The 26156-nt window shown below is 35.5% G+C and overlaps 1 protein-coding gene across 1 annotated transcript in view; it reads left to right on the top strand.

Annotated features, from left to right (window-relative positions):
- Positions 1–25065, top strand: part of LOC100376048 (methyl-CpG-binding domain protein 2-like) — a 29904-nt gene extending 4839 nt beyond the window's left edge. The window contains exons 3-6 of the mRNA XM_085507012.1: positions 5550–5640; positions 17267–17364; positions 17897–18078; positions 24559–25065. Coding sequence (XP_085363138.1) covers positions 5550–5640; positions 17267–17364; positions 17897–18076 — 369 coding nt within the window. The 3' untranslated portion in view covers positions 18077–18078; positions 24559–25065. The remainder of the gene's footprint in view (positions 1–5549; positions 5641–17266; positions 17365–17896; positions 18079–24558) is intronic.
- Positions 25066–26156: the final 1091 nt, after the last annotated feature.

Here is a 26156-nt window from a genome sequence, read left to right as displayed (position 1 = left end):
ACTGTGACTGAGCTCATTAATATCCCAAAAGAATAGTGTTTATAACACTGTATGAAGCAAATAAATATGTGCCACATTGTTTTTGAAAATATATGTTGTTTGTTATGTGGGTGTAAATGTGCTTTGGTCGATCTCTATTATTATGTAAATGATATGAAAATCATATGCAAATTAGTCCGCCACAGTGGTTTAAATTCCTGGGGAGAACACTGTAATGACACGGAAATTTGAATGGAAATAATTCAGTGAGAGGCCATCTTTATTTTTAACGCAAAAAGTGATGCCTAAATATGATACGTATACTGCATATCATATAATAAAACAAGCACAATAAACTAAACCACCATCTACAACTACTGTCAAAATTATAAAATTTCAACCCCTCTAAAAATTCGGCCACCTGGTTATTTGCCGGGTTTCAGTATTTTATTGACCTCCAAATTTCCGACTTCACTAAATAAAAATTCTTATTCGGAAATTGCGACCAGTTTTGGTTTTCCCACGAACGAGAAAAAAAAAATCGTGTGAGCGTCCAAACGAGTTTCTGATTGACTGAGAGATTTTTATTTTATTGGTACAAAAGTATATTCTAAACGAAGTTTCAAATAAAAATGACCACAACTGCATTGCGTAGCAGGAAATGATCACGGTTGCACAATTCTGCCATGCTGCATTTCACAATTGTTGATTATTATTAAGGTAGCGAGAAGGTTTTGTGACGTTTTTAAATAAAACATTCTCTATCTGTTGTCTCGTTCAGAGCAGTAATTTAGGTTATATATATCAAAAGACTAAGTATAGAGGTGCAAGTTCGCACAAACTGGACAGACATTGTTTACATAATTATCACGTGACATCAAAAATGGCGAACCTTGTAAAAATGACTAAGTACGCGATTGCGAGAGCACACTGCAGAATTTCCTGGTGAAATTTAAGTTATGCATTGTCCGTAATCAAGTCCATTGAAATGCGTCTCCGATAATCAAAAGACCTATTATTCCGATTTCTATGCAGGTTTGTTTTTTTGTCCCCAAATTATTTCATACTTGGCACCTTTAACAGACTATTATTCTGTGACAAAGCATTTTCTTTAAAACCCAGACATATTTCGCACCATCATTATCTTTTGAACGATAACTGCGAGTTTGAATGTCCTAGTCCGAACGCACTTGATTTGGCTTGTAGATTTGCTGCATTATTATAAATATACACTAAAAATGGCCAAACATATTAACCACTGATATCATAGAACTCATAAAGAGTGTCAGATAATGAATAATTTCAAGCTCGAGCGTGAAAAATGAAGAAAACTGCTGGCATTTGAGTCCGTACTCCAGGAATGTTCGGGTTTTCCATTGTTATGCAAACGAACAACGAGGGATAATCCTCTGACAAACATTACTGTCCCACTGTACACGCTGACAGTTTACAAACAAGCTAATCCTTTAAGTGTCTCAGATAAGACATCTAATAAAACGGTTTTCATGGAGAAACAAAATGGCCGATGTTTGAAAAAAAATTGCTGTGTCAGAGTGCGACACTGAGTGGCAGATTTTTCTTTGCCTCGTCTGTCAACGCTTTCTTTCTTTTCTTCGCCATTGCGTTAGAAAAAAATGTATTAGTAAAATAGAATATTGACTTGGAAAATAAAACGATTTAAAAGAAAGTTGTGCAAAGTTACAGTACTCCTTTCGCACAACCGCCCGCTTCCGCTTTCCAATCACCTTTTTCTCTCGCTTTTGCGACCGCTTGTTGAATTCAACCGGACAATTTCCGCTTTTTTTTAGACCGCGCAAACCCCGAAATATCACCGCCAACCTGCTCGCTTGCGCGCATTTGAAATTCGGACTAACAGAATAATTTCCGAGGTTCACATTGTCTTATAATTGTCTTTCTGGTTTTTATAGATGTTGAACAGATGACAAAAGTTCAAATACTTTTTGTTTTAACTATATATAATTATATGCACGCAACCTGACCCTTTGATCTCGATTTTGGCGTGGACTGAATATTTTATTTTAAACAATATTCTGACGTGAAATACAAAATGTATTTCAACACAAGTACGACATGGTTGTCTGGGGTTTCTTTCCTGATTGTTGAGTCTTCGCAATGTGTTTTGTATAATTATTGTTGTTTTCTCCCGATGCTGAAGGACCGTAAAGCTAAATGGCAGTTACATACATGGGCTGAGTGAAAGAAAATATTTCTAAGCCTAAAATAAAACTTAATATTACACCTCTTTGTGTATTTGTTAATTTTACATATGTTTGTCATGACAGTATGTTTGTAAATATCTAGAAAAATCTCGTCTTTCGTTGATAATTTCGATTGTTTGTTTGGAATGTTGATCCCCATTGGTTTCTCCATATTGAGATTAGGAAGCTCGTCGATCAACACCGTGACAATAAGCCGAGAGAAGACAAACATTGACCGTAATTCATGGAGATCATGTTCGTAATTTGTGGGCTGAAACCCCAAATAATTAATCAAGTATTATTATTTTAATATATATTTTATTTTACATCGCAAAACTAAACCATGCCCAAAACAGAGCTAGAGTTGTTCGCGGTGAAACAACCGCATTGAAGACGATGCAACTTCAACTAGCCATTTCTTACCTTGAAATAAAAAAAATAAAAATTCGAAGAGCATCGGGGAAAATATTAATAATCATCCTTATCAATCGCTTGCTTTATTTTATTCGAATCCATGAAATTCACGATTTTTTTTACATTTGTTGGCAACTTCCGCGCTAAAAAAGATTGAAAATGTGGGTGTGGTTATTTTGCAAAGTCCTGTTGATAATACGGATAAATATGGTTCTGTGACCCAGTTCGTGCTCCGATCAGGTGACTCTCAGCCAATCAATGATGTTGTAACAAAGCATATTTGACGCTAATTGAAGGGTCGTCGTACAATCCAATCACCGGCGTCGATTCACATAGTTGTTTGTGCTGTGACAGGCTTCAAAATTATTCGCTGAAAAACATATATTTTGACAAACTGATGGAATTTGTCCTTAGTTCAAAAAGAAAATACTAGGCTAAGATACATTAGAGCTCACGCGAATCAGTTTTCTCTGCAAGTTGTGAAATAAAGTAAACCAGAGTAGCGTCGATGATTTTCAGCCCTGAAGGACATTGAATTTTTCATCGACTCGCCACCAAATAGTTATGGCTATAACTAAATTTGACACGTTTTTCTTTTAAGCCCAATAAATTATTCATACATGTCAAGCTCTGTTCGATTTGTTCAGGGAATGTGGCCGTTTTTAGTCGAAAATATTTTTTGTGGGAACACTTTTGCGGTACGTATACAGTATAGACCGAGCTCATTCAATGATCGTGACTTAATTTTAAAAATTGAATGTCAAATTTTACCAGACGTGGACCGATGTGGATTCGATATCGTTATTTTTGGAATTAATCACTAACATTTCCTCGTTTCTCTGCTGTGTCAAAAGGAGTTACCTAGGCTTTTTTCACGTAACTGTCTCATTAAAATAAAAATAAAAATATTACATCTAGAACAAGCACCCAAAACACGTAACAAGAGGTCCCAGTTCAGTTGCTTTCACGATACAAGTGTAATACAGCTATTAGATTTGAAGTGTCGTTCAGAATGTAATAATAGTTAATACTAGTTGTATGTTCACACTTCACTATCAAAACCACCATTTCGACCACCCATGTGCCAGTTTTCAGTGTTTGGGCGAGCGGTCAATGTTTTCAATAAGCGAGCGAGCGAAAAAAAAAACGCGATTAATAAAATGTGGTCGGGTTCCGGTCGGACAAGACCGCGTGGTCGGAAATTAAGCGATAAGCGGTCGATGTAAAAGCGGAAGGTTGGGCGAAATGAGTACTGTATGACCATGTTTCTCCGACGAAGTCTCGACTGACAATAATGCTGACAATGGACGTTAGATAAACACTGTTTGCAACTGGAAGCTTATCACCCGTTATATCAGAATCGTCAACAACAGAGTATACAGATAAGATTTTATCATTTAATTCCTTCCAAAGATAAACACTATGCAAATATCCACGAAACGGCAGTTGTAGTCTTTTCTGCTAGTGTTTTAAAACACTAATTTGAGCAACGTTATTTCGCAATTTCGATCTTTTGTAAACCTGGGGTAATGTATCAAGGTCTAAAGTAACCGTTTTATCAATTTTTGAAAAATCAAGAAAAAAGTGAAAATTTCCCTTCTCGCTACCTTAAGTAGTGATTATAGTAATGCAAAAAATAAATTCGTTGAATTGTTATGAAATGCAAATAAAATTCAACTTAGTTTCATCATAAGCGAACGATTCTGGTCGCATATAAACGCTCGATGCTGTAGGATATCCGCCATTTTCTTTCTCTTGCATAAGTTCACCTAATAGGTCAAATTGCTAATTAACCAATCAAAAAGCTGGATGATGTCAACGTGTTCAAATTGCCATAGCTCATTTAAATATGTTAATGTTATTGAACACAACACAGAAGAGGCTTGCTGATGCTGTAGTCCGATCTTTTAGCTTGGATTTTGATGGGAAAACGGCATGATTTTCATTTTAAATCCAAAAATTAGTTGTTTTCAAAAAAATAAACTGAGCATTTGAAGAATAATTTAACATTGTTTACAGTGATAACAGCTCATTGTCGAAACGTAGCTTACCCATTCACGCTAGTCACAATAAACATTGTACTCTTGAATATGAATAGGTGTCAATGACTATGGTAAAACTTACTCTATTTTAGGCGTAATACACCTTAAAAACTTATTTTTTAAATCCCATTTTATTTTTTTAATCCAAAATGCCGTTTAACGACCCAAGGCATATTTTTGGCAGAATCTAGTCCCTTAAATAAAAACATGTGAGCTTTGATTCTAACCGGATATATTGCACTGGGTGGGGTATACAAATTGTCCCAGTTGCTAAACTTCCACGTATCTTTTGTCCAATGAGTACCTGTACTTCGAACATTCAAAATTTTTTCTAGGTTGTGCGAGACAGCTTTGTTCGTAACCGGACAAACCCTGTTTAATTCAATGAATCAAACAATTGTCAATGCTAAAACAAATTGCAGAGGTATGCTAAAATTAATTGAAAACAAGCAAATATAGTATAGTCTTTGAGGTTGGCATAAAATTTCTTAGATTTCACATTTAAAATGTTTGTGATTGATATGTTAATTACAAGCAAATTATTATGCTAAATATATGCGAATTGTTACCCCTCTTGAAATTTAAAACTGCAATTCTAAAAGTAGGAAGCAAATACAATCGAAGTTTATTATATACCCTATATATAAAATGTTTTTGAAATTCAGTCCCTCACGCCCTTGGCCATTATTGCTGATTTTTTTTGTCGCCGGAATGATTTACATAGTAAATTTTGGTTTCCCGAGCGTCTCTAATAAATAACCTATTTGAATAGGTGAATTAATGATATTATCAAAAAATTTATGCTAATTATTTCACTCTCCAGCTATTTTGGATTGTGGAGTACCGGTACACTGCTAGTACTCAATCAATGAATCATCACAATTTTTTTTTTCAGTTATTTTGGGAAAAGCGACTGCAAGGGTTGAAATCCTGTGATGTTACAGAAGAAATTTTCAAAAGTTTAGAATTGCCAGATGGGTTAACAGGTGAGGAATACGATATTCTTTCATCCATGCAAACAACATTTGTAATCTATCAGTAAAATTGTAAAATTATTTACAAGGTATTTTGTTTGTATGCTTATTTTCAAACTTATTTCTATTAGTACCGTAAATCTGTATTAGAAGCTTTATCCCTGATAGAAGCCGCACCCATTCTTTTTGAATAATTGAGAACCAAAAAATAATCATTTCTCATATGTGCTCTAATAGAATCTGCTTCCCCTCTGTTGCATTGTTTCATTTTAATAGAAGCCGCGGTTTCTAATACAGATTTTAAAGTAGTTCTATTCATAATCCTTATTAGTCCACGTTCGGACAAAGTCCAAAAATGAGAAGGGTCTGCGCATGCGTCACAATCACTAGCTTCGAATCGGACGGCTCCAGGAAAAAAGAAAGGAAACTAGCCTAAAAACAACGTATTTTAACGAAATAATGCCTCAAAAGAAAAAAACAACAACCACAGGAAAAAATGAGACCGATACGACAGAGAGGAAGGTCGACGAGATGCTAACGACGAACAAAAAACTCGTGGAGTCCCAGGACCGTATTATCCAAGATGGCGACCTAGAAAAAGCAATGGAACTCGCGGAAGATCAGCGATCAGCGGTAGTCCTCAGACTGTTGTTCTCAATTAGGAACGAAGTCTCGAAAATCGACCCACTGAAGGAGCAACTTACAGAAACAACCAAGAAAGTATCGGACATTGAGGTATATTTAAACCAGATGAGTGATCGCATCGACGAAGTAGAGAAAAGTCTAGAACACGTGACCAAAGCAGCCGACGTAGAAGAACTGGCGGACAAAATAAAGGAGCTAGAAAACAGAATGAAGATAACAGAAATAAAGAATGAAGACTTAGAAAACAGAGGGAGAAGAATAAACCTGAACTTCTTCAACTTTGAAGAAGGGGTAGAAAGAGAAGAAAAATCCTGTGCCCAGTTCATAGTGAAATTCATCATATCCCACATGGAAGTGAGGGGCGTTGGAGATCGCGTGGCCATCCAACGCGCACATAGAGTGCCAGCGCAGCCACTTCGTTCAGGGAAACCACGGCCTATAAAGGTGGGATTCGTGGACGCCAGTATTGCCAGAAATATTTTGTTCGCTGCTCCTAAATGTCTTCGGAACAACCCGTATGCTGGAAAGGAAATATTCGTGACCGACGATGTGAGCAGGAGTGTACTAAACGAAAGAAAAAGACTGGCTCTCTACCGAAAGAAATTTCAAAGGGAAAACCCAAAGAAAAAGTGTTACATAGCGTGGCGTGTACCGGCGACCTGCATGATCGAAGACGACAGAGGAAAAATGAAGGCTGTGATGGTAAAGGACTTGCCAACTATCAGTTAAGACTTTTATTATATGAAGCCCTCATGGCATTTATTAAGTTTATCTCTGACTTCACATTACAGAACTTGTAATTAGGGTCACAAGGAAATATTTACAATTAGACGGGCAACATAAGTATGAAATAATTGAAAACATATTCATATTGAGTACCTGGGAGCCGTCCCATGCTGCAGTACTCTGCTGTTTCTTCCAGTTACCGTGTGTCCGTTGGCTTTTGCCAATGTCCTTAATGTTTACTGTTTTTGTTTGTGTTACTTTAAAAAATTGGGCTTATTCAACTTTGAAATTTCCTGTAAAACCAAGTACAAACATGTGCATTCATAGAAGAGCAGTTATCTATTGTGACCCTCAATGTTAGAGGCCTCAGGGACTACAACAAGAGAAAGAAAATTTCTAATTGGCTGAAAGAAAAACACTTTGATATAGCATATTTGCAAGAAACACATAGCACCTCGGCAGATGAGATTTTCTGGTCTTCTCAATTTAAGGGGAAATGTAGTTATTCACATGGAACTACCACCAGCAGAGGAGTGATGACTATAATTAGAAATACTGATAAAGTTAATAAACTAACACAGGATACGGATGGGAGAATCTTAATGATTCAAACTGAAATTGATAACTCTCAATGTATTCTACTAAACACGTATGCACCCAATAGAAAATCACAACATGCTGAATTCTTAACTGATTTAAAAATTAGGTTAACTAATATGATCCCAGATCCAAACAGTACGATAATCTGGGGGGGGGTGATCTGAATTTTACAGTGGATAACTTGATGGACAGATCAGGAGGGAACCCCCAAGCCTGGACTAAATCGGTAGACATTTTTGAGGATATCACTGAACAATTTAGCTTAGTTGACATTTGGCGAATAAGAAATGAGAACAAAAAACAGTTTACTTGGCGTAGAAAACGCCCTACTATTCAACAAAGCAGACTGGACTATCTAATAATTTCAGATGTTTTGCAAAATATTGTTAAAAAAGTTGAAATTATACCAGGTTTAGCTTCGGATCACTCTGCTGTTTGGCTACATTTAAAAAATTCTTGTCAGAAACATGGTCCTGCTCACTGGAGATTCAACTCCACTCTAACCAAAGATAAAGAGTATGGAAACTTAATAAAGGAAAAGATTGAAAACTGGCAGGAAGAATTTAAAGATATAGATAGAAGTCAGTTATGGGACTTAATTAAATACCAGATTAAAAAATTTACAATTGATTACACTAAAGAAAAAGCAAGAAACCGTAAACAGGAAATTGAGGACTTGGAAAAACAGCTTAAAGATACTCAACAGATGTGTAGTGACAGCCCAAATGAGGAAAATTATAGCAATATGGAAGAAATGAAAAAGAAATTAGAAGACCATTATAATTATAAGGTAGAAGGTGCTATAATAAGATCACGGGCTAGGTGGTATGAAAAAGGGGAAAAAAACAACAGATATTTTCTGAATTTGGAAAAAAATAACAGAAAGAAATCCTGCATCAAACAATTAAAAGTAGAAGGGGATAAAACTATAGAACAACCAAATGAAATTTTAACAGAAATAAAAACCTTTTACTCTAGGCTGTACTCAAATAAGGATTCGATAGAGGCCACTAAATTTCTTAATAATACTGCAATTCCAGTGCTGGCAGAAAGTTCACAGGCAAAATGTGAGGGACTTCTAACTTCAAGGGAAATTTTTGATACATTAACTTCAATGAAAGAAAATAAAAGCCCAGGAAACGATGGCTTAACGGTTGAGTTTTATAAGGCATATTGGCCACTGGTAAGAAATCTGGTAGTGAACTCATTAAACTTGGCCTTTGAGCAGGGAGAATTTTCGACCTCTCAGAAACAAAGTATCATTACACTAATAGAAAAACCTGGACGAGATAAACGTTTATTGAAAAACTGGAGGCCAATTTCATTAATGAACGTGGATGCAAAATTGGCATCCAAATGTCTTGCTAAGCGATTGGAATCTGTTCTCCCTGAATTAATTGGCGAAACCCAGGCAGCTTTTGTTAAAGGCCGCAATATTAGTGATTATGCAAGATTAATTAGTGAGGTGTATCACTACATAGAACAAACTGGTAAGGAGGCTCTGCTAATAGCAGTAGATTTTGAAAAGGCCTTTGATACGGTCAGTTGGGAGTATCTAGATAGGGCATTAGAGAAATTTCAATTCGGTCCTCAATTTCAAAGGTGGGTGAAATCATTGTATACAAATATTGTATGTTGCGTGATGAATAACGGATATAGTACGGGATACTTTGAGTTGCAAAGGGGGGTAAGACAAGGAGACCCTCTGTCTCCGATGCTCTTCATTTTAGTTTTAGAAACTCTGCTGGTGGCTATTAGATCAAAACAAGAAATCAAAGGCATTATCATATCGGGAAAAGAAATTAAAGAAGCAGCATTTGCGGACGACATGTCATGCTTCATTTCAAACGAAAAATCTGCTGAGGTGCTATTTAACTTATTGGGGGATTTTGAGAAATGCTCAGGGCTGAGAATTAACATGGACAAAACTGAAGCTGTCTGGCTCGGTAAATGGAAATATAGGCAAGATAAACTGTTCGGGGTTAGATGGCCCACATCTCCTATCAAAATTGTAGGAATTTACTTTTCTCACAATCAAAAGGAAAATAGGAAAATAAATGTTAAAAAAGCTATGGACAATATGAAAATTATTTTGAACTCTTGGAAGAGCAGGAAACTTTCTCTTTTTGGCAAAGCCCAAATTATTAAAACTTATGGTATATCCCAGTTCACATATATTATGAGTACAACTGCAGTTGGGAATTAATTTATTCAGGAGGCTCAAAAGACTGTGTATAATTTTATATGGGAAGGAAAAGACAGAATTGCTCGTAGAACTATGATAGGAGGTGTGGGCCAGGGCGGTTTGGGTATCCCAGACATGCATATCCTCAAAAAACAACAGAGGCTACTATGGATTAAAATATATGTGGATCCAAATAATGAACATCCATATAAACTATTTATTGATGAGCAGCTTAAGAGTATAGGAGGTAATATCATCTTCCAATGTAATTATAAAACAAAACTTTTACCAATTCGCTGTACTGACTTCCTGCCAGAATGTCTTGAAATTTGGGAAGCTGAAACTAAAATGAGTTACAGAAACACAAACCAAGTAATTTGGAATAACGAAAATATAAAAATAGCCGGAAAACCTATTTTTTTTTATAGAGAATTGGCTGAAAACGGAATTAAAAGAGTTTCAGATCTGTTTAACGAGAATGGTCTTATACCATGGGAAACAATACCCCAAAATGAATGGACTCTACTACATAAACTAAAATGGATTGGCCTTGTTACTGCCATCCCTGAAAATCTAAAATACAAAATCACTGACATAGACGAGATAAGCTTATCGGTGTCTGGAATTCCAACACCGCTTGATGCAATCTCAAAACCCTATATAAAAAAAGAATTAATAGACAGGCAATTCATCCCTCCAGTGAGTCAAAAGAAACTTGAAGAGATGTTGAAACTTGGCCTAATAGAATGGAGTAAAATGTACAAATTAATGATAAAAATGAGTATCGACAGCAAAACACGTGAATTTCAGTTTAAACTTTTACATAACATTCTATATACAAATGACAAACTTCATAAAATAAACCCAGAAAAGTTTCCTACACAGATGTGCACATTTTGTCAGGAGAATCCAGAAACTCTGGAACATATCTTCTATGAATGTGAATATGTTGTTGCACTTTGGAGAGACCTACTTTTTAGTTGGGGAAAGATATTAAAACAAAATTCACCACCAAGCAGAATGTGCTTAATAATATCAGATCCAGGCGAATCGTTGACAATAAATTTTATTAGCCTGTTAGTTAGGAAACACATTTACCACTGTAAAATGAATGATATAAAACCCAACTTCAAGGGTATTCTAACATACATGAAAAGAGTCTACCAGTGTGAAAATTGGATAGCAAATCATAACAATAAAATGATACAGCACTTAAAAAAGTGGTCCCCTTTAATACCATATATGGAATAAAGGGGCAAATGGTATGAACTAGAACTGAATGAGATAGACAAGTAGCAATCTAATGAAAAAAAAAAAAAAAAAATCTAATGAATATAGTGATCTTAGGGAAAAAACCCGTCCATGTGAACCAAAAGCAAACATAAAGGTTCTGGGTTTGAGCAATAAACTATTCCTCTTCTGAAGCTTTGAGAAATGTCACTTTGAAAAACTTTGAGTTATACAGGAATGTAACTACTTTACTCACAGATATGTAAATTTTTATGAGTACCCAATAAAAAAATATATAAAAAAAAAAATAAAAAATAAAATAAAAAAAAGTCCAAAAATGAAGCCTCCGTCTGTCCGGAGTCTTATTTCAGAATCCTTTGGACCGATTAAAGATGCTATACACCTTTTTTTGCTTTGAAACCCAAAATTCTACTTTTTTGTATTTTTCAATGCTGGACTACAAGGAGCAAACACTCAGTAGGAAAACAAGTGAATTGGATGTTTTTATAGGGTGTAAAAATAAATTTTTGTTAATTAAAAACAAAAGCACATGTCATTGTTTTGAAAGCCATGTTTTAATTAATCAGCCAAAGACATAATAGACAGATAATTTGCATAATAGTCACCACCCATAGCAAATATAAACAGTCTCTTGCATTCAGTACAAGCTCAGACTAGTAATACAAGTATTAGTAGTCCGAGGTACAAGTTACACGCATTACATTTACGATCGTCCACAAATTTAATTTCGTTGAATTTCTCGCTCTTCAAGCAGTCGACTATGAAACCGTCTTGGAGTCGACTATGACAGTGACGAAAGAAAACAAATGCAAGGAAATTTGGAGAAGAACGTCGACAGTATGTAAAGCGATTATTATGAAAATTTAATCATGGAAGGTACATTCCACGATTTAATTGATCAGACCATGGAGGTATAAACAGATGGTAGAAAATTTGAGCACATGGCAGACTTAGTTTTCGTGACCAAATTACGTGTCATGGACTCCGACCACAATGAGTCGGAAGTGAAACACTTGAGCCCGGACTTGGCTACACCATGGCTACATGTAAAGCACGAGTCAAACAGCTGTAAAAGCGTGTGTGTGAGCATCCTTGTTTTACCTGTTTTATTTTTCTTAATCTTCACATTCTCAATAAATAATTTGACGGATTCAATGAAGTTAGATTTGTTATACATGATATAGAAAGTGAACTGATTGTGAGATACCGGCAGTTAAGTCCTCGCCAGCAGTTGTGCCGGTACTATGTATTACGCATTGAAGATGGAAAAAGAATCATCACACTAATTTTGTCACAACAGTTTTGGGAACTAAAAAACGGAAAACACGATTTATGGCGAACAGGTTATTTTACAAATCAACAAAATAATAACGGAGCAAACAAACTGAAAATTCACCGCCCGGTCGACAGACAACTTTAAACCTAAGCGATCGCATCTCCCAATTCAGTTCAGCGCTCGCTGTGACTTCTCTCCCCCTCATTGCCATTCAAATCAGATAATACAGATCTTCGTCGAGACATCTCGCGCAGTAAAAAAAAAAATCTTGGAAAGAAAACTACATGTAGTTGACTCTGGTGGTGCGTTCAGCCACGGTTATTGGTTCAGCAGCTGAGCAAGAGAATGACCTTCCATGGAGGGCAATGTATGGTAATGAGTCTTCCAGAAAAGGAGCATCTCCTCCCACAACGTATTAATGAATATGTAAATCATGACGTCATTTTGGCGCGGCTTTGTCACGCCGTGAAACAGTGTTTCCTATTGGATTCGGGAGCATAATTTCATACTTTATAACCATTTGCGACCACGCATATCCACACATCTGTGTGGTTATGACAGACAGATACCATGACTATTCATTATGAGTTTGTTTTGATCCATGGGACAAACGGATTTTGAGTTAGCCGACGATACGTTGCTGCTAAGTTGTTTTTGCCATTTTCTCGGTTAAACAAAACAGCGATTCACGGCAACTACAGGCCTTTGATCTCGAGTTTTAGTGGACGCATTATACTAATTTTTCGTACAGACACTCTTCGATATGTTCCCTCTCAAGCCGCGCTGGGATTTTCCTATTTTCCTATTTGTTTCGAAATTACATTCTAATTTCTGAATACCGGAAAGAACCAGATCGCATTGTTTTTTAAGATAGCTAAATTATTATTTCTTTTCCAACTATCATGTAGATATATATCTCAATTAACACTGAATGCTGGCGAGCGTCGTCTGAAAAACTGTTTTGTTGCCAATGTTCCACTAAATTTGTTTATTTATTGGTTCAATTATTTTTTACCAAAAATGGCTTTCTGTGTTTACACAGAGATCACGTGACTATACACGTCCATACACACACTATCTTGTCGATTTCATATCCAGTGTGAAATAAGCTTTCCATCAATATATAGCTTTGTGTTGTTCAGTAAATATTGTATATGAAAATATCAGTTTAGAAAATCAATACCAAAAACGTGTACAGCATCCTTAAGTTCATTCTTTGCATGTGCCTAGTACTTCATGTTCAGACCCAATATACATTTGCTATGTTTACAAACATTGAATACAAATATTATTGATTGGTGATAGTTTTGATGGTGCTATGAGGGAAATACTCTGTCTTTACCAAATTCTATTTGCGATACACTTTTGTGTGCTCCCATATCCCAAGGGAATTACCATAGCACATCTATGAGATTAAAATTGTAAATATGTAACACCACCGATTTATAAGATTAGGGGATGTAAGTGGTTTTGAATTTTCCTATTTTTAATAATATAGCAGTTTCAGTAGTTTTTCCTGTACTACATGCAATTACATTGGCGATAGAAAACTCTTGTGTGCCACTCACATTCGTGAAACTTTTTTGATCAACCTTTAAATTAGTTTACTAAACCTGACACTAGAGGGTGCACATCATATTTCAGGGGTGGTTTTTGACCTATAGCGCCCTCTGTTCCTTATATGGGAAATGTGTCCAGAACTTTTTAGTCCCCGTTTGGACGCAGTCCGAAAACGGGGACTTATGTTTTGCCCTGTGTGCGTCCGTCCGTCCGTCCGTGCGTCCGTGATCACCTGTATCTCGAACATGCATGGACCGATTAAGTTCAAACTTCACTCATACATCACAGATTATATGGGACATATGCACATGCATTTTTTTCATGATCCGATTAACGATAGCCGAATAGCGGCCATTTTAAGGCCGAAAATGCATCAAAATCGCACATTTTCACCATTCCGGTCCCGGATCTCAGTTATGCATGGACGGATTTTGTTCAAATTTGGTACATACATTAAACATAATAGGACCTTGATGCACGTCATTTTTTTTTTTGGATCGGGTTCGAAATGGCCGACTGGCGGCCATTTTGTTTTAAAGAATTCAGTTCTGGATCCGTATCTGAGACATGCTTGGATTGATCGAGTTCAAACTTCACACACACAAGGTACATCATGTCACAAATATGTATGTGCATTTGTTTCATGATCTCATTAACGATAGCCAAATGGCGGCCGCTTTAAGGCCGAAAATGCATTGAAATCGCACATTTTCACCATTCCGGACCCGGATCTCAGTTATGCATGGACGGATTTCATTCAAAATTGGTACATACCAGTGTTCTCCCCAGAAAAATGTATCAGAGTGGCGGCTAATTTGCATATAATTTACATATCATTAGCATTTGTCTGAAGATAAAGAAAACAATAATGACAGGCTTGCATGGATGAAAATGTGTCTTTATTTTTTAACAAATTTATGTAGAAGATTAAATGAATCTGCTGCTGTGTGATTTCTATGTAATGTTGATTCTTCGGACTTTCATGGAAGCTCAGTGATCTGCAGCTTTTGAGAACGCCGTGATTTTCTTTGCTTCCCACTTCTATTAAATGACATGGCCTTCTTGTGCATCTCCGAGTGTGCGTGTTTATCGATAGCATATTTCGTAATAGTTATACATGGCATAGAATTCCATACCAAAGAACTATTTCTGGATGTTTTTAAGTTAAATTTTCCACATATGTGTCACAGCATTCCTAAAAGATAAGAAATAGGAGCGAATCAATACTTGTATTTAAAAAATATCGTCACGATCAACACGAAAATAAACAAATTGCCGCCATTTTGAAAAGTCGCTAAACTTAAAAATTGCCACGATAAACTTTACCCAACTATTTCAAAACACAATACTAGTATTAGTTACTTTGATAAATCGTAGCCAACAATTTTTGAACTTCCAGAAAGAAGGTCGTTTCCAAAAAAATGTTTCGACGATCGGCAAAAAATGAAGCCATACAAAAATTTACTAAACTAGGTCAAAACTCGCTTCCAAGTAAAACGCTACAAATAAATACTTTTTTTACCTTTGCCATCGGATGTTTCTCTCAGCCACGTATATTTTGTTGTCCATTGTGCATCAAATCTAGAGTTTATTTTTTTGCACTTTTCGTTGTAACATCATCTTGGACACGTTTAGTACCACTGCCGACAGGGGTACCGGTGACCGCGTTGCTGGTGGGTTTATCGCTCGCAACCAGGGGCCCAGCAGGGCGTTCTACGCGGAACCACAACGTAATATTTCTGCTGTTTGACATCGTTGCTTCTTCCAGCCAAATATGCTACTGAGAAAATACTCGCTATTACCCCAATTAAATAGGGCGAAAGTGTTTATTGTCGAAGTACGAAGCTGTATTAGTCCATTGTCTTTGCGTAATCACTGACATGTTTCCATTCACACCTGATTTGGCTCACAGTACCGGACGCTGATGACGCTGACTAACAGATTCGCACGTGTATTAACAAGCTAAAAGAAAGAGTAACAGGAAATGCCACAGAGTAGCGGGCAATCTCTCAGAGTAGCGGCATAAATAATGGAGTAGCGGCCCCGCTACGCTAAAACGCTTTGGGGAGAACACTGCATACATTAAACATAATAGGACCTTGATGCACGTCATTTTTTTTTTTCGGATCAAGTTCAAAATAGCTGACTGGCGGCCATTTTGTTTTAAAGAATTCAGTTCTGGATCCGTATCCAAGACATGTCTGGATTGATCAAGTTCAAACTTCACACACACATGGTACATCATGTCACAAATAGATATGTGCATTTGTTTCATGATCTGCTTAACAATAGCGGAATGATGGCCATTTTAAGGCCGAAAATGCATCAAAATCACGTATTTTCACAATTCCAGAACCGGATCTCAGTCATGCATGGATGGATTTTGTTCAGATTTAGCACAATGTGTTGTACATATGCAGGTGCATTTCGGTCATGATCTGCTTTGAATGTATATGTCACTCAAATATGAACGGAACGGGGACGTGTTATTGACAATGACTTGTGTTCTCATGTTTGGTATGTGCCAAAAATTTTCTTGAACTTGATATTGAAATTCATCATTTTACTAACAAAGCATATCTAGACCAGGATTACTGTCTTTCTCTTCCTTAACTTGACCCAATATATTGTAACAACTTAAAAGAAAATTCACAATAATATTATCAATTTTCTACAGCAGAAAACTTAACTTTTTGTTATAAGAAAATAGCATTTACAAACGAATTTAGCGAATCTGAGCACGATAGTTATGACTGGGAAGCTATTTCAGGTTAACAATTTAACGAGGACATCGCCGAAGAGAATCCCACATACTATAAAATCGAATGCGTCAAAAATAAAATGCCCCCCGTTTTTACCGCTAATAGGTTACGCTGATACGCTGAGAGATATCATGTATATGACACCAGCTATCCCATGTTTCGGCACCCCAGAACACAAAAACTGTTGACACACAAGGTGGTATGATCGCTCAAAGCACAGCAAAATCCGCAACAACGAGAAATATTGTTTCAAAGTTGCTCATTATATATTCAAAAACTATTTGATGTATATAGACATTCTGTTACTAAATGCTGGTCGATTCTTTAAAAAAATCTTACACAGCTGCAAAGGTCAAAATGTCCTGATCGCATGTCATTTTGTTTTGAAAACGTTTTACGAAGAAAATACCCAATTTCCGAAGAAGTGTTCAGTGTTATCTGGTGTTCGGTAAACTTCGATGGTGTCAATGTCAATACAACTGAGCAATGTGTGCATAGCATATAGAATTAAGCTGATCAACACCTTAAACAATATGCATTAACAGACTGTTTAGGTTGGTTGTCTGATAATTAAATTCTTTCTATTTTGCTGGTATATTTGTGGTAAAAATCATCCTGTTTTTTTTTTTCCAGGTCTTGGCCCAGGCTACACAAATGAATCTCTGCTCCAGAGTTTAGCAACAAATTTACATCTAAGTACACAGCCAGTCACAGGACAGACAGCTACGCAGGTAAGAAATTAAAAATTAACACCTTGAATGCATCTTTAGCTCTGCTGTTGGCTTCGTCGAGCTGAGCTAATCATATTAATGATTGTCTGTTGTTTTTTTGACCGCAAACATATAGGTACCTTTATAGAGCTTTATTGGGAGTTGAACCACTCGTTGGTACATATAGATACTTGACACATAGTTTGGATAAAAATCCATGCATTTTAATTACTTTATTGCATTTAAACAAGGCTTGGTATATAGGTGTCTCTGGTCAATGCTGAAGACCTGGTTAAGATTGGGGTGAAATTCAAGCATACTATTGCCTGATTTGCATAATGTGCATGTTATTGAAATTAGGTTCATAGATTCTCTGGGGTAATCCACATACGTGATTAGTTTAATGTTGAAAAATATGCATAATTACTATCTAATTAGCCAATTTCTAATATTTCAATAAATCAGACTTAAATTGAACTTTTGGAAGAGATGCACTGGAATAAATTAGACTGAAAATCGCATTGTTTCCATACATTGTATTCTTGTATTGTAGTCTGCGATTGAGAAGAACCCAGGGGTGTACCTCAATACAGATCAGCCACTTTGTCCCAGATTTGTCGTGACTGACGCAGACATCAAAAAACAAGAAGACAAAGTAGTGGAGGCAAGAAAGAAATTAGAAGAGTTATTATCGGAAGAGATAGAAGTGGATGAACAGGAAAATACAGAATGAATGTGAGTGGTTCCACATTGCTATTAGCAGTCACTGTCTTTTGTTGGAAGGAAACTTTGCCAAGGATTGTGTTTACCTTAGACTCTATTAGCGACAAGAAGGGGTCCCATTTGTGATCAAGATGCACAGAATGCTTTTTCATACTCCAACGAAACCATTACGGTAAAAGTATCTGCCACAACCCTGTGGAACAAACTAAAAATGAGTAAATGGCCAGCATAGTCTCGTCTGTTATGAGTTTGTTTGTCGATTCTTTTTCTGGGGTTTATTCTCAGTACATGTTTATGTTTGCAGTATTTTTTAGCGTGGCTTTGGTAAAAATAAGTCGTATTTTAATGACTCAAGATACAATACCGGGGGTAAATACAATTTGGGGGTTTATGTGCACTTCTCGGTACATTGTTTTTGTGCAATTAACTGTAAAATGTATTCTGCATTCTGGAAAGTCAAGGTCAAGTAATCATAGAATGAATATCACGAAATAGACCAATGAAGTCCAAGCATGCAATGTCTTCATGATATCCCTAAAATAACATTTACAAATGTTGTTCCCACTTTCAAGATCTTATCACTTCACAAAAGTTATGTGACTTGTTTGTTAATAACCCGTTGTGCTTATTTTAAGCTCTTCCCAATTTTGGTCAATAGAGGGTGCTGTTTTATTCATCTTAAGATGCTATTTCTATGGCTGATTCACTGTTAAAACTGATTACTTTTCATTAAATTTATATGGAAAAATATTTCATGTTTCAATTTTGTTGAATTTGATGTTGCAGTGATGTACACTAGGTTTTAAATTCACTGAAAGGTGAAGGAAATAATACATTCTAATTTTGAATTTGAATTTAGCACATTTAGCTATCGGTGAAAACAAAAAAATCTGAAAATTGAGCCCAATACAGTACTAGCTCGGCATGTGCATTTGCTGGTCATACTGCCCTCTAGAGGCACATAAGAGAAACTTGATGGTTTCTTTCTGTATGCTTTCCATGTCAACACAGCTATTTTTGGTGACTTACAAATTAGTCTAGTTGTCTCATAAAAATTTAATTTAACTAAGGCTCTTTATGCGTCTCCTTGACTCTTCAGTGCTTGTGTGTAGAGGTCAGAACAACAAGCTGTCGAGATGTTGTGATGAGAAATTTAAATAAAAGCTCAGTAATATCACTAAACAGTGCAAAATTGTTCTCTGTAATCTACCAATTTTTTTCCCGGCACGGTGACATCCCACCATACTTGAATTTTCAAGTAACCAATAGGAGCATTGTTATGCTAATTATGCGTAATGTAATGAGAATTCTGATCTACGCAAATGTGATCCAGTCGTATACATATTAGCCGACTAGCTCGGGTACAAAGCTAGGAAGAACGCTGCTTAAATATCTCAGGCCAACATATCCTGCAGACTTGAGTTTAATCTTTCACTTCAATCATCAACTTATTTATTCATATCTCAAAATCAGCTTGTACCGTACACCATCTGCCGTCTCATTAGTTTTAATTGTTACCTGTGTAGTCCATTAATTTAGTCTGAAATGTAAAGAGATATTAGTTGCAAAATTGATCTCTTACTTAATAAATTATTAATTAATTAATTTTTTTTACCAATCACAAAATTATTTTAACTGAAAAAACTTAAAAGGGATATTTTAGGATCAATTTAAAATAAATAAATATTAATTGTCAAAATAATTCCCGACAACCAAAATATACACGTGATTTCTTCATAGAAAAATTGCTGACCTAATCTTGTGTGTGAAAAGTAGTATGGTGACTACAATTTTTACTTACATTTTTTGAACACAACACCCATTAAAGTAAAAGTGAAGCAAATCTGATGAGACTGTTAAATACTTTATGATTGTCTACTGTAGAATACTTTATTTTCGCTTGGAATTTATTTTCGCTATTTTCGCTGAAGGGGTGATTCCTTGAAAATAAAATCCTGCGCATATACTTTTTTTCTATATTTCACATTAAACTCATCAAAAATCAGTGAAAATAAATTCCATACAGAACGCCCAAAAAGCCTTTCAGCAAAAATTAAATATCAGCGAAAATAAATTATTCCACCGTATTTTAAGTTTAAAAACAAACAAACCTGAGCCTGGATTGTATACTTAAGTAGTATGCATTTTACCATTTTCAATTCAAAATGGCTGCCAAAATGACGTTTAATGCTGGGTACCGGGGTAATCCCTAAGTCATTGTTACCGTGGAAACAAGTTTGATTACTTTAGATTTATATTTACTTTTTGTCATTTATATGAAATTTTTATTGAATATATAAGGCTTTGAAATTTCTCTATTTTTGATCTCATGTGCAAAGCACACAATTGGAGTCTTTATGGTTACCCTGTCTGTCTGTATATATATATATATATATCTGTTCCACCATTATCTCAAAAACCAATCGTCACATTTCAATCCAATTTGAAACGTGGGTGCCTTGCGACAATGTAAAAGACCTGACTCATTTTAGATTGAAATTGTGCTTACTAATTAACCTGATTTGCATAATTAGCCATTTTCAGTGTTTCAACTGATATTTCGAGATCAATCCTGGAATATTCTAACAGGCCTGTCTAATTTCTGGTTGAATTCTGTGTATATTTCTTGTTGAGTTTGTATAAATTAGTCTATTTTTATTGTTACCCGAGATGCCCAATAATAACCCATCTTGTTTTAATGAATCTTAGTACATAGACGCTCTCGGGTAATTCATAGAAGTTGAGTTGAAAACAATACATATTGATTACCTAATTGAAATAAATTAGCCAATTTCTCAGAAAAATCAGATTTAAAAATTAATTTGTTGCAGATGTGCTCTGGAATAAATACATTACAAACTAGAGATGTATAACCAAATGTATTTTTTAGCTCTGCTGTTGACTTTGTCAAGTGGAGCTTATCACATGAGTGATTGTCCATCGGCGTACGTCGTCCGTGTCAACTTTATATTTTTTCGACTTCTTCTTGAAATCTACAAGCCTGAATGCTTTGATAATTGGTGTACCCCCGGTATATGTACCTTGGATGGACCTCTCTTAGATTTGTTAATTTCATGATATCTTCATTTCTCTAATTTTGGTGAATATTTTTGGTAAAAAGTGATGATTGATTTGCTATTATTTATGTAGGTACTACAGGTAGACCTCTCTCAGATGTGTTCATTTTGTGATGATACGAGAGTTGTTTCTGTGCTCCAATTGTCTCAGCACACGAGAGTTGTTTCTGTGCTCCAATTGTCTCAGCACACGGGAGTTGTTTCTGTGCTCCAATTGTCTCAGCACACGAGAGTTGTTTCTGTGCTCCAATTGTCTCAGCACACGAGAGTTGTTTCTGTGCTCCAATTGTCTCAGCACACGGGAGTTGTTTCTGTGCTCCAATTGTCTCAGCACACGGGAGTTGTTTCTGTGCTTTACTTGATTTACATATTTCAACAACATTTAAAGAATAAACTAAAATATGCATGAACATCTTTTATCTCAAATGAGGTTTACAAAACTGCATACAAAAGCACTCAAGACTGTCAAAATTCCCATGTTTGGTATGTTGGTATTTACGAATGCCGTTGGTATTTACGAATGCCGTTGGTATTTACGAATGCCGTTGGTATTTACGAATGCCGTTGGTATTTACGAATGCCGTTGGTATTTACGAATGCCGTTGGTATTTACGAATGCCGTTGGTATTTACGATGTACCATCACGTTACATGAAATCATCCATCAGTTGTAGTGAAATGACGCAAAAGTTCACTTGTTCTCTAGAGATGTGGAAAAATGATTTATTCCACAAGATAAGAGATTTTATCTGAAGTATTGGACTTTAATGGCTATTCAAAGATGTATAGATTAAGTAATGTTATGTTCTCTCAGTGTATTCCCATGTCAGCCTGGTTTCTTTTTCTCTCAATTTATACACGATGATTAGCCTTCATATACTAGACCAGGATAAGTTAACCTTTCAGAATTAAGACATTGACAACAGTCCGGGTTTTAAACTGGGTAAAGGCAAAAAAAAAAAGTTTTCTGGTAAATTTAAAAAAAAAAAAATATGTGCATAGAAATGAATGCTAAGAACTCGTAATAAATTTGTCAAAATATATTTTTTTTTTAGTAGCGCTTGTAAACCAACAATAGTATGTATTGCATATTGATGCATTAAAACATGACTCGTTATGACCTTATACTCATCATCTACGTTAGCACGTGCGTTACTAATAGAGCAAATATGGTACCTCTTTCTAAAGCCTAAATGTTCAAAGTAATACAAGACAATGAAGATATCCTGTCAGCCATACTGTATAAATTCTTCAATCTATGTCAATACGTAGAGATTTGAAATAGGAATCTGTAATAAGGAAAAGTTTCCAAAACTTGACAAAATGTCAACTATTACTGTAATTATAATGAAAACAGTTGCTGACCCTCAATTTTGTTTACGACAGTATGCTTGTGTTGGCTCTGAGTACAACATATGCAATATAAAAGCATTCTGGGTATTTTCATTTATGAGTTGGCTTCTACTTAAACTGTGTGATGGAGCTTTTTAATAAAATAAATAGTAAAGACAGATCCTCTTTTTCTGTTCACGTTCTGAGATACAGATGTGGAAATGATTGGAAATTCTGCAGGTTTATCTCATGAAAATTACCGGTAGTGTTAATTTGGAATGACGTTCAGTACTTGATCTTGTGATAGATGAGGTATTGTGCTCTTTCCAGGAATTCTGTTTCGTTGAAGCAGAGTCAGATAAAGACATACTGATTCGAATCAAACATTCTTTACAGCTCACCTTCAAAATGCCATAGTGACAAATGCAGTGAGAAGCCGTTCAGTTAGAAATATTCCTGAATTACATCGAGCAATGTTGATTAGTTAATTGAGAGCGTACAAACTGGATATTTGTATGTATGTACGTACCAAACCATATTTTGCATCAACTTACGAGAACAAAATCAACAAGATGTGTAGTCAGTATGTTTACGTTACCAAACTTCACTGAAAACAATTTCAATATATAACTATACCCCATGCAAATACATCATTGTGTGGTCTGAAATGAAACATACTGATAAATTTAGATATGGTTTATTTATAATTAATTGTATCATTACTGATTGACTTGCTATTGGTTTATATAATAGCTGGTTAAAGTAGCCCAGCCATCCTTGACTGAATTAGGATGTACAGTAGTCTGTAATATGGGCCTTCTGTTTCTTTCAGTTCATGGTGAACAAAGATGCCCCTTCCCTCAAAAAACAAACAATTTTCATATTTTACATCGTATAGATATAATAATTTAGATTCTTCGCGCATCTTGAATTGTAGCAAACTTTCTTTTATCATAATTATGCTTCCTTGAATATGAATTATATGATAAGATACTTGTCGTTTGCTTTAATTTGCTATCCGCTATTTGTGTGTCTATGTGACCTTCAGTAGTTGACCCACATATTTAAAAATGCACTAGTGCAATAATTTACGTGTTTGAGTCACCTGTTAAAACATTGTCACATAGGTCTTGTAGTTGATAAATAAGAGGTTATTGGTACTCTCGTTAAAGTTGTGTACTAGATTGACCAAAACTTGTCGTGTATCTATGTTTCGTAGGCTGCTTTAATTTCGTGAGAGACCCAATTTTTCGCAAATTTCATGTAAGTGGAATTGATTGTACATTTATATGGTTTGCTCTTTTAAAAGCGCATATCCAATAACAGATTTTGTTAAAAATGTTAGAATAGTAAAATAAACTTCATCACCATAAGCAAGACAATGGCATGTGTACTAGAATGTACAGTACTTGTAAAAAGATTAATTATTCACTGGGTTTTAATTTTGCTCATTTCGCTGACTGCAGAATGTGCTAAATAAAAACCCTGTAAATATGTAAAATTTAGCATAGAACACATTATCTAAATGATAAATTTAAAACCCACTGAATATGCCTGAAATGCTAAATCAGCGAAATTTAAAACCAGTGAAAATTAGTCATTTTACAGTACTTGAAATAATAGTTTATTATTATTGTTGGTGGTTTCAAGGAATTTGTCAGGGAGTGGCCCAGATTTAGTGAGAGACTAAAAACTTAGAGTTCGTCTGGATGTGTTTCTCTGTACTAGCTGTCTGGATGGAAAAGAAGAACTGCAAATCAGTTTCCGTCTCGGCACATTCTGCAAATGATCTAGACTAATGATAATGTTCACAATTTTCATTTTTTTATTATAAATTTTGGTGCCTTTCACAAAATAAACCTATATACTAGTAGTCCCGTTCTGACAAAGTGTGAAAACGAGCGCTTCACCTCTGTCTGTGATGAAGAAAAGCCAATAAGAGATTATATCCATTAGGACAGAAATTACCGAAAAATACATTAAATGTTGCACCTTAATTTTAGCAAAATTAAGATCTATTTAATTTAGGCGTGTTTGAATTTGAAGCGAGTATTTAACACCATTTTGTTTTTATTATTCCACAGGTTTCAGTGGTACCTTGCTTTGGAACAGAAATTTTTCCTTTGTAGATAACGTTTGTGTGTATCCAACCCCCACTCACGTTGCCGTAAAGAAGTATGTCAGAATGTTATTTCCTATGGACATTTTTACTTACAATTTCCTACTCAACTCAACCGTTGATATCAGCAGTCCTGAAACAGGTTTCGAATGATAGGATTTTTTTGTTTCAACATTCAAGATGCGGATATTGATTATAGAGAAAGGTGTGACTCATATCGGCATCCAAATATTATTTGCATGTCATCATACTGAAATTATTAATTAAAATAATGATTTTCTATGATATGAAGTCAAAGGTATCTTTTAACAGAGGAAAAGGAATAATGTATTGTTCTTTAGTTTCTTTAACTCGATTGGCTCCCAATTGATCCTCTCTTATGTTACTATGAACTATTATACATTGTATATGGAACTAAAGTTAAACAGTTCTGTTTTTTGGTTTCCGTGATAATAAATTTAAGTTTTAATTATTTGTTTTTTGCTTTTTTTAAGTTTGCTTGGTGGCACTTCAGCGCTAATTTTTTCATAAGCACAGTCTTAATCTATTATTTTTTGACTGCAAGTATATTTCCGAAATTGTCATCACCATTATCGCTGTGTGAAATATTAGTCCCAATCAGATAAAATTTGACACAGACTTACATTTTAGGGTACATGATGACGTGTGTCTCTCCAACATAATTTCTTGGACATGCTTTGAGAGATTTAGTTGTAAGTTAGTACAAAGACAAGACATAATCATTTACATATACACTTGAATTTGTTTTTTGATTCGCTAACATTTGACAGACAACGTTTACATTTCAACACGTCATCAACCATTTCTCAGAAATGCCTGGGTCAATTATATTCAAACTTTGTATGAGCAACAGACAAGTAAATTTGATACGAACACCAAGATATCATGGTTTGTATACGCACGTTCATTTTTGAAATTTGATGGAATTGACAGTTGTTTTTGTGCCAATTTTATTGAAATATTACACATGGAGTGTTTCACATTGACCAAAATCTCCCAGTGCTTTTACTTACTTGACAAATTTTGTTTAAAGTAGATTGGTCATGGCTCGGCACGGCTGGGAATTGAGCCCTAAGCGGCATTACCGCTAACAACTAATGGAAAGGCTCATGGGTAGGTTTTTGTTGTTGGAATCATCGACACGATATGGCCATCTTCCTCATGTACTATTGATGACTCCCTCGTTTGCCAGAGGCAAGACGCAGTAATGGTGTTCCTATGCATGTACAAAAATTGGGGGGTGGGTTAGGGGTTGTTGGTTGACAATTACTGTATATGCTTCCCTCTTCTGCCACCCCCCTTCCCCCGCTGACACTTCAGCTGAGTACAATACATTGTTAAAGGAAGCAACTGACACGAACTTGAGATTTACTATTTCCATCCTTCAGTCATGCAGACATGCACTTCCTAATTGGCATTCATATACATACCGGTACATATCACACTCGTTAAAGTATTGTGGTGGATTGTATATTTCCAACTTCCTGAATGTTCCACCACAGAATTGTCTTTCTGGTCAGCTGTATGTACATCAGTCAGGAA

The sequence above is a fragment of the Saccoglossus kowalevskii genome, chromosome 13 (assembly GCF_978046115.1).
Source record: "Saccoglossus kowalevskii chromosome 13, keSacKowa6.1, whole genome shotgun sequence".
Taxonomy (NCBI): domain Eukaryota; kingdom Metazoa; phylum Hemichordata; class Enteropneusta; family Harrimaniidae; genus Saccoglossus; species Saccoglossus kowalevskii.
This window is presented reverse-complemented; position numbering and strand designations above follow the sequence as displayed.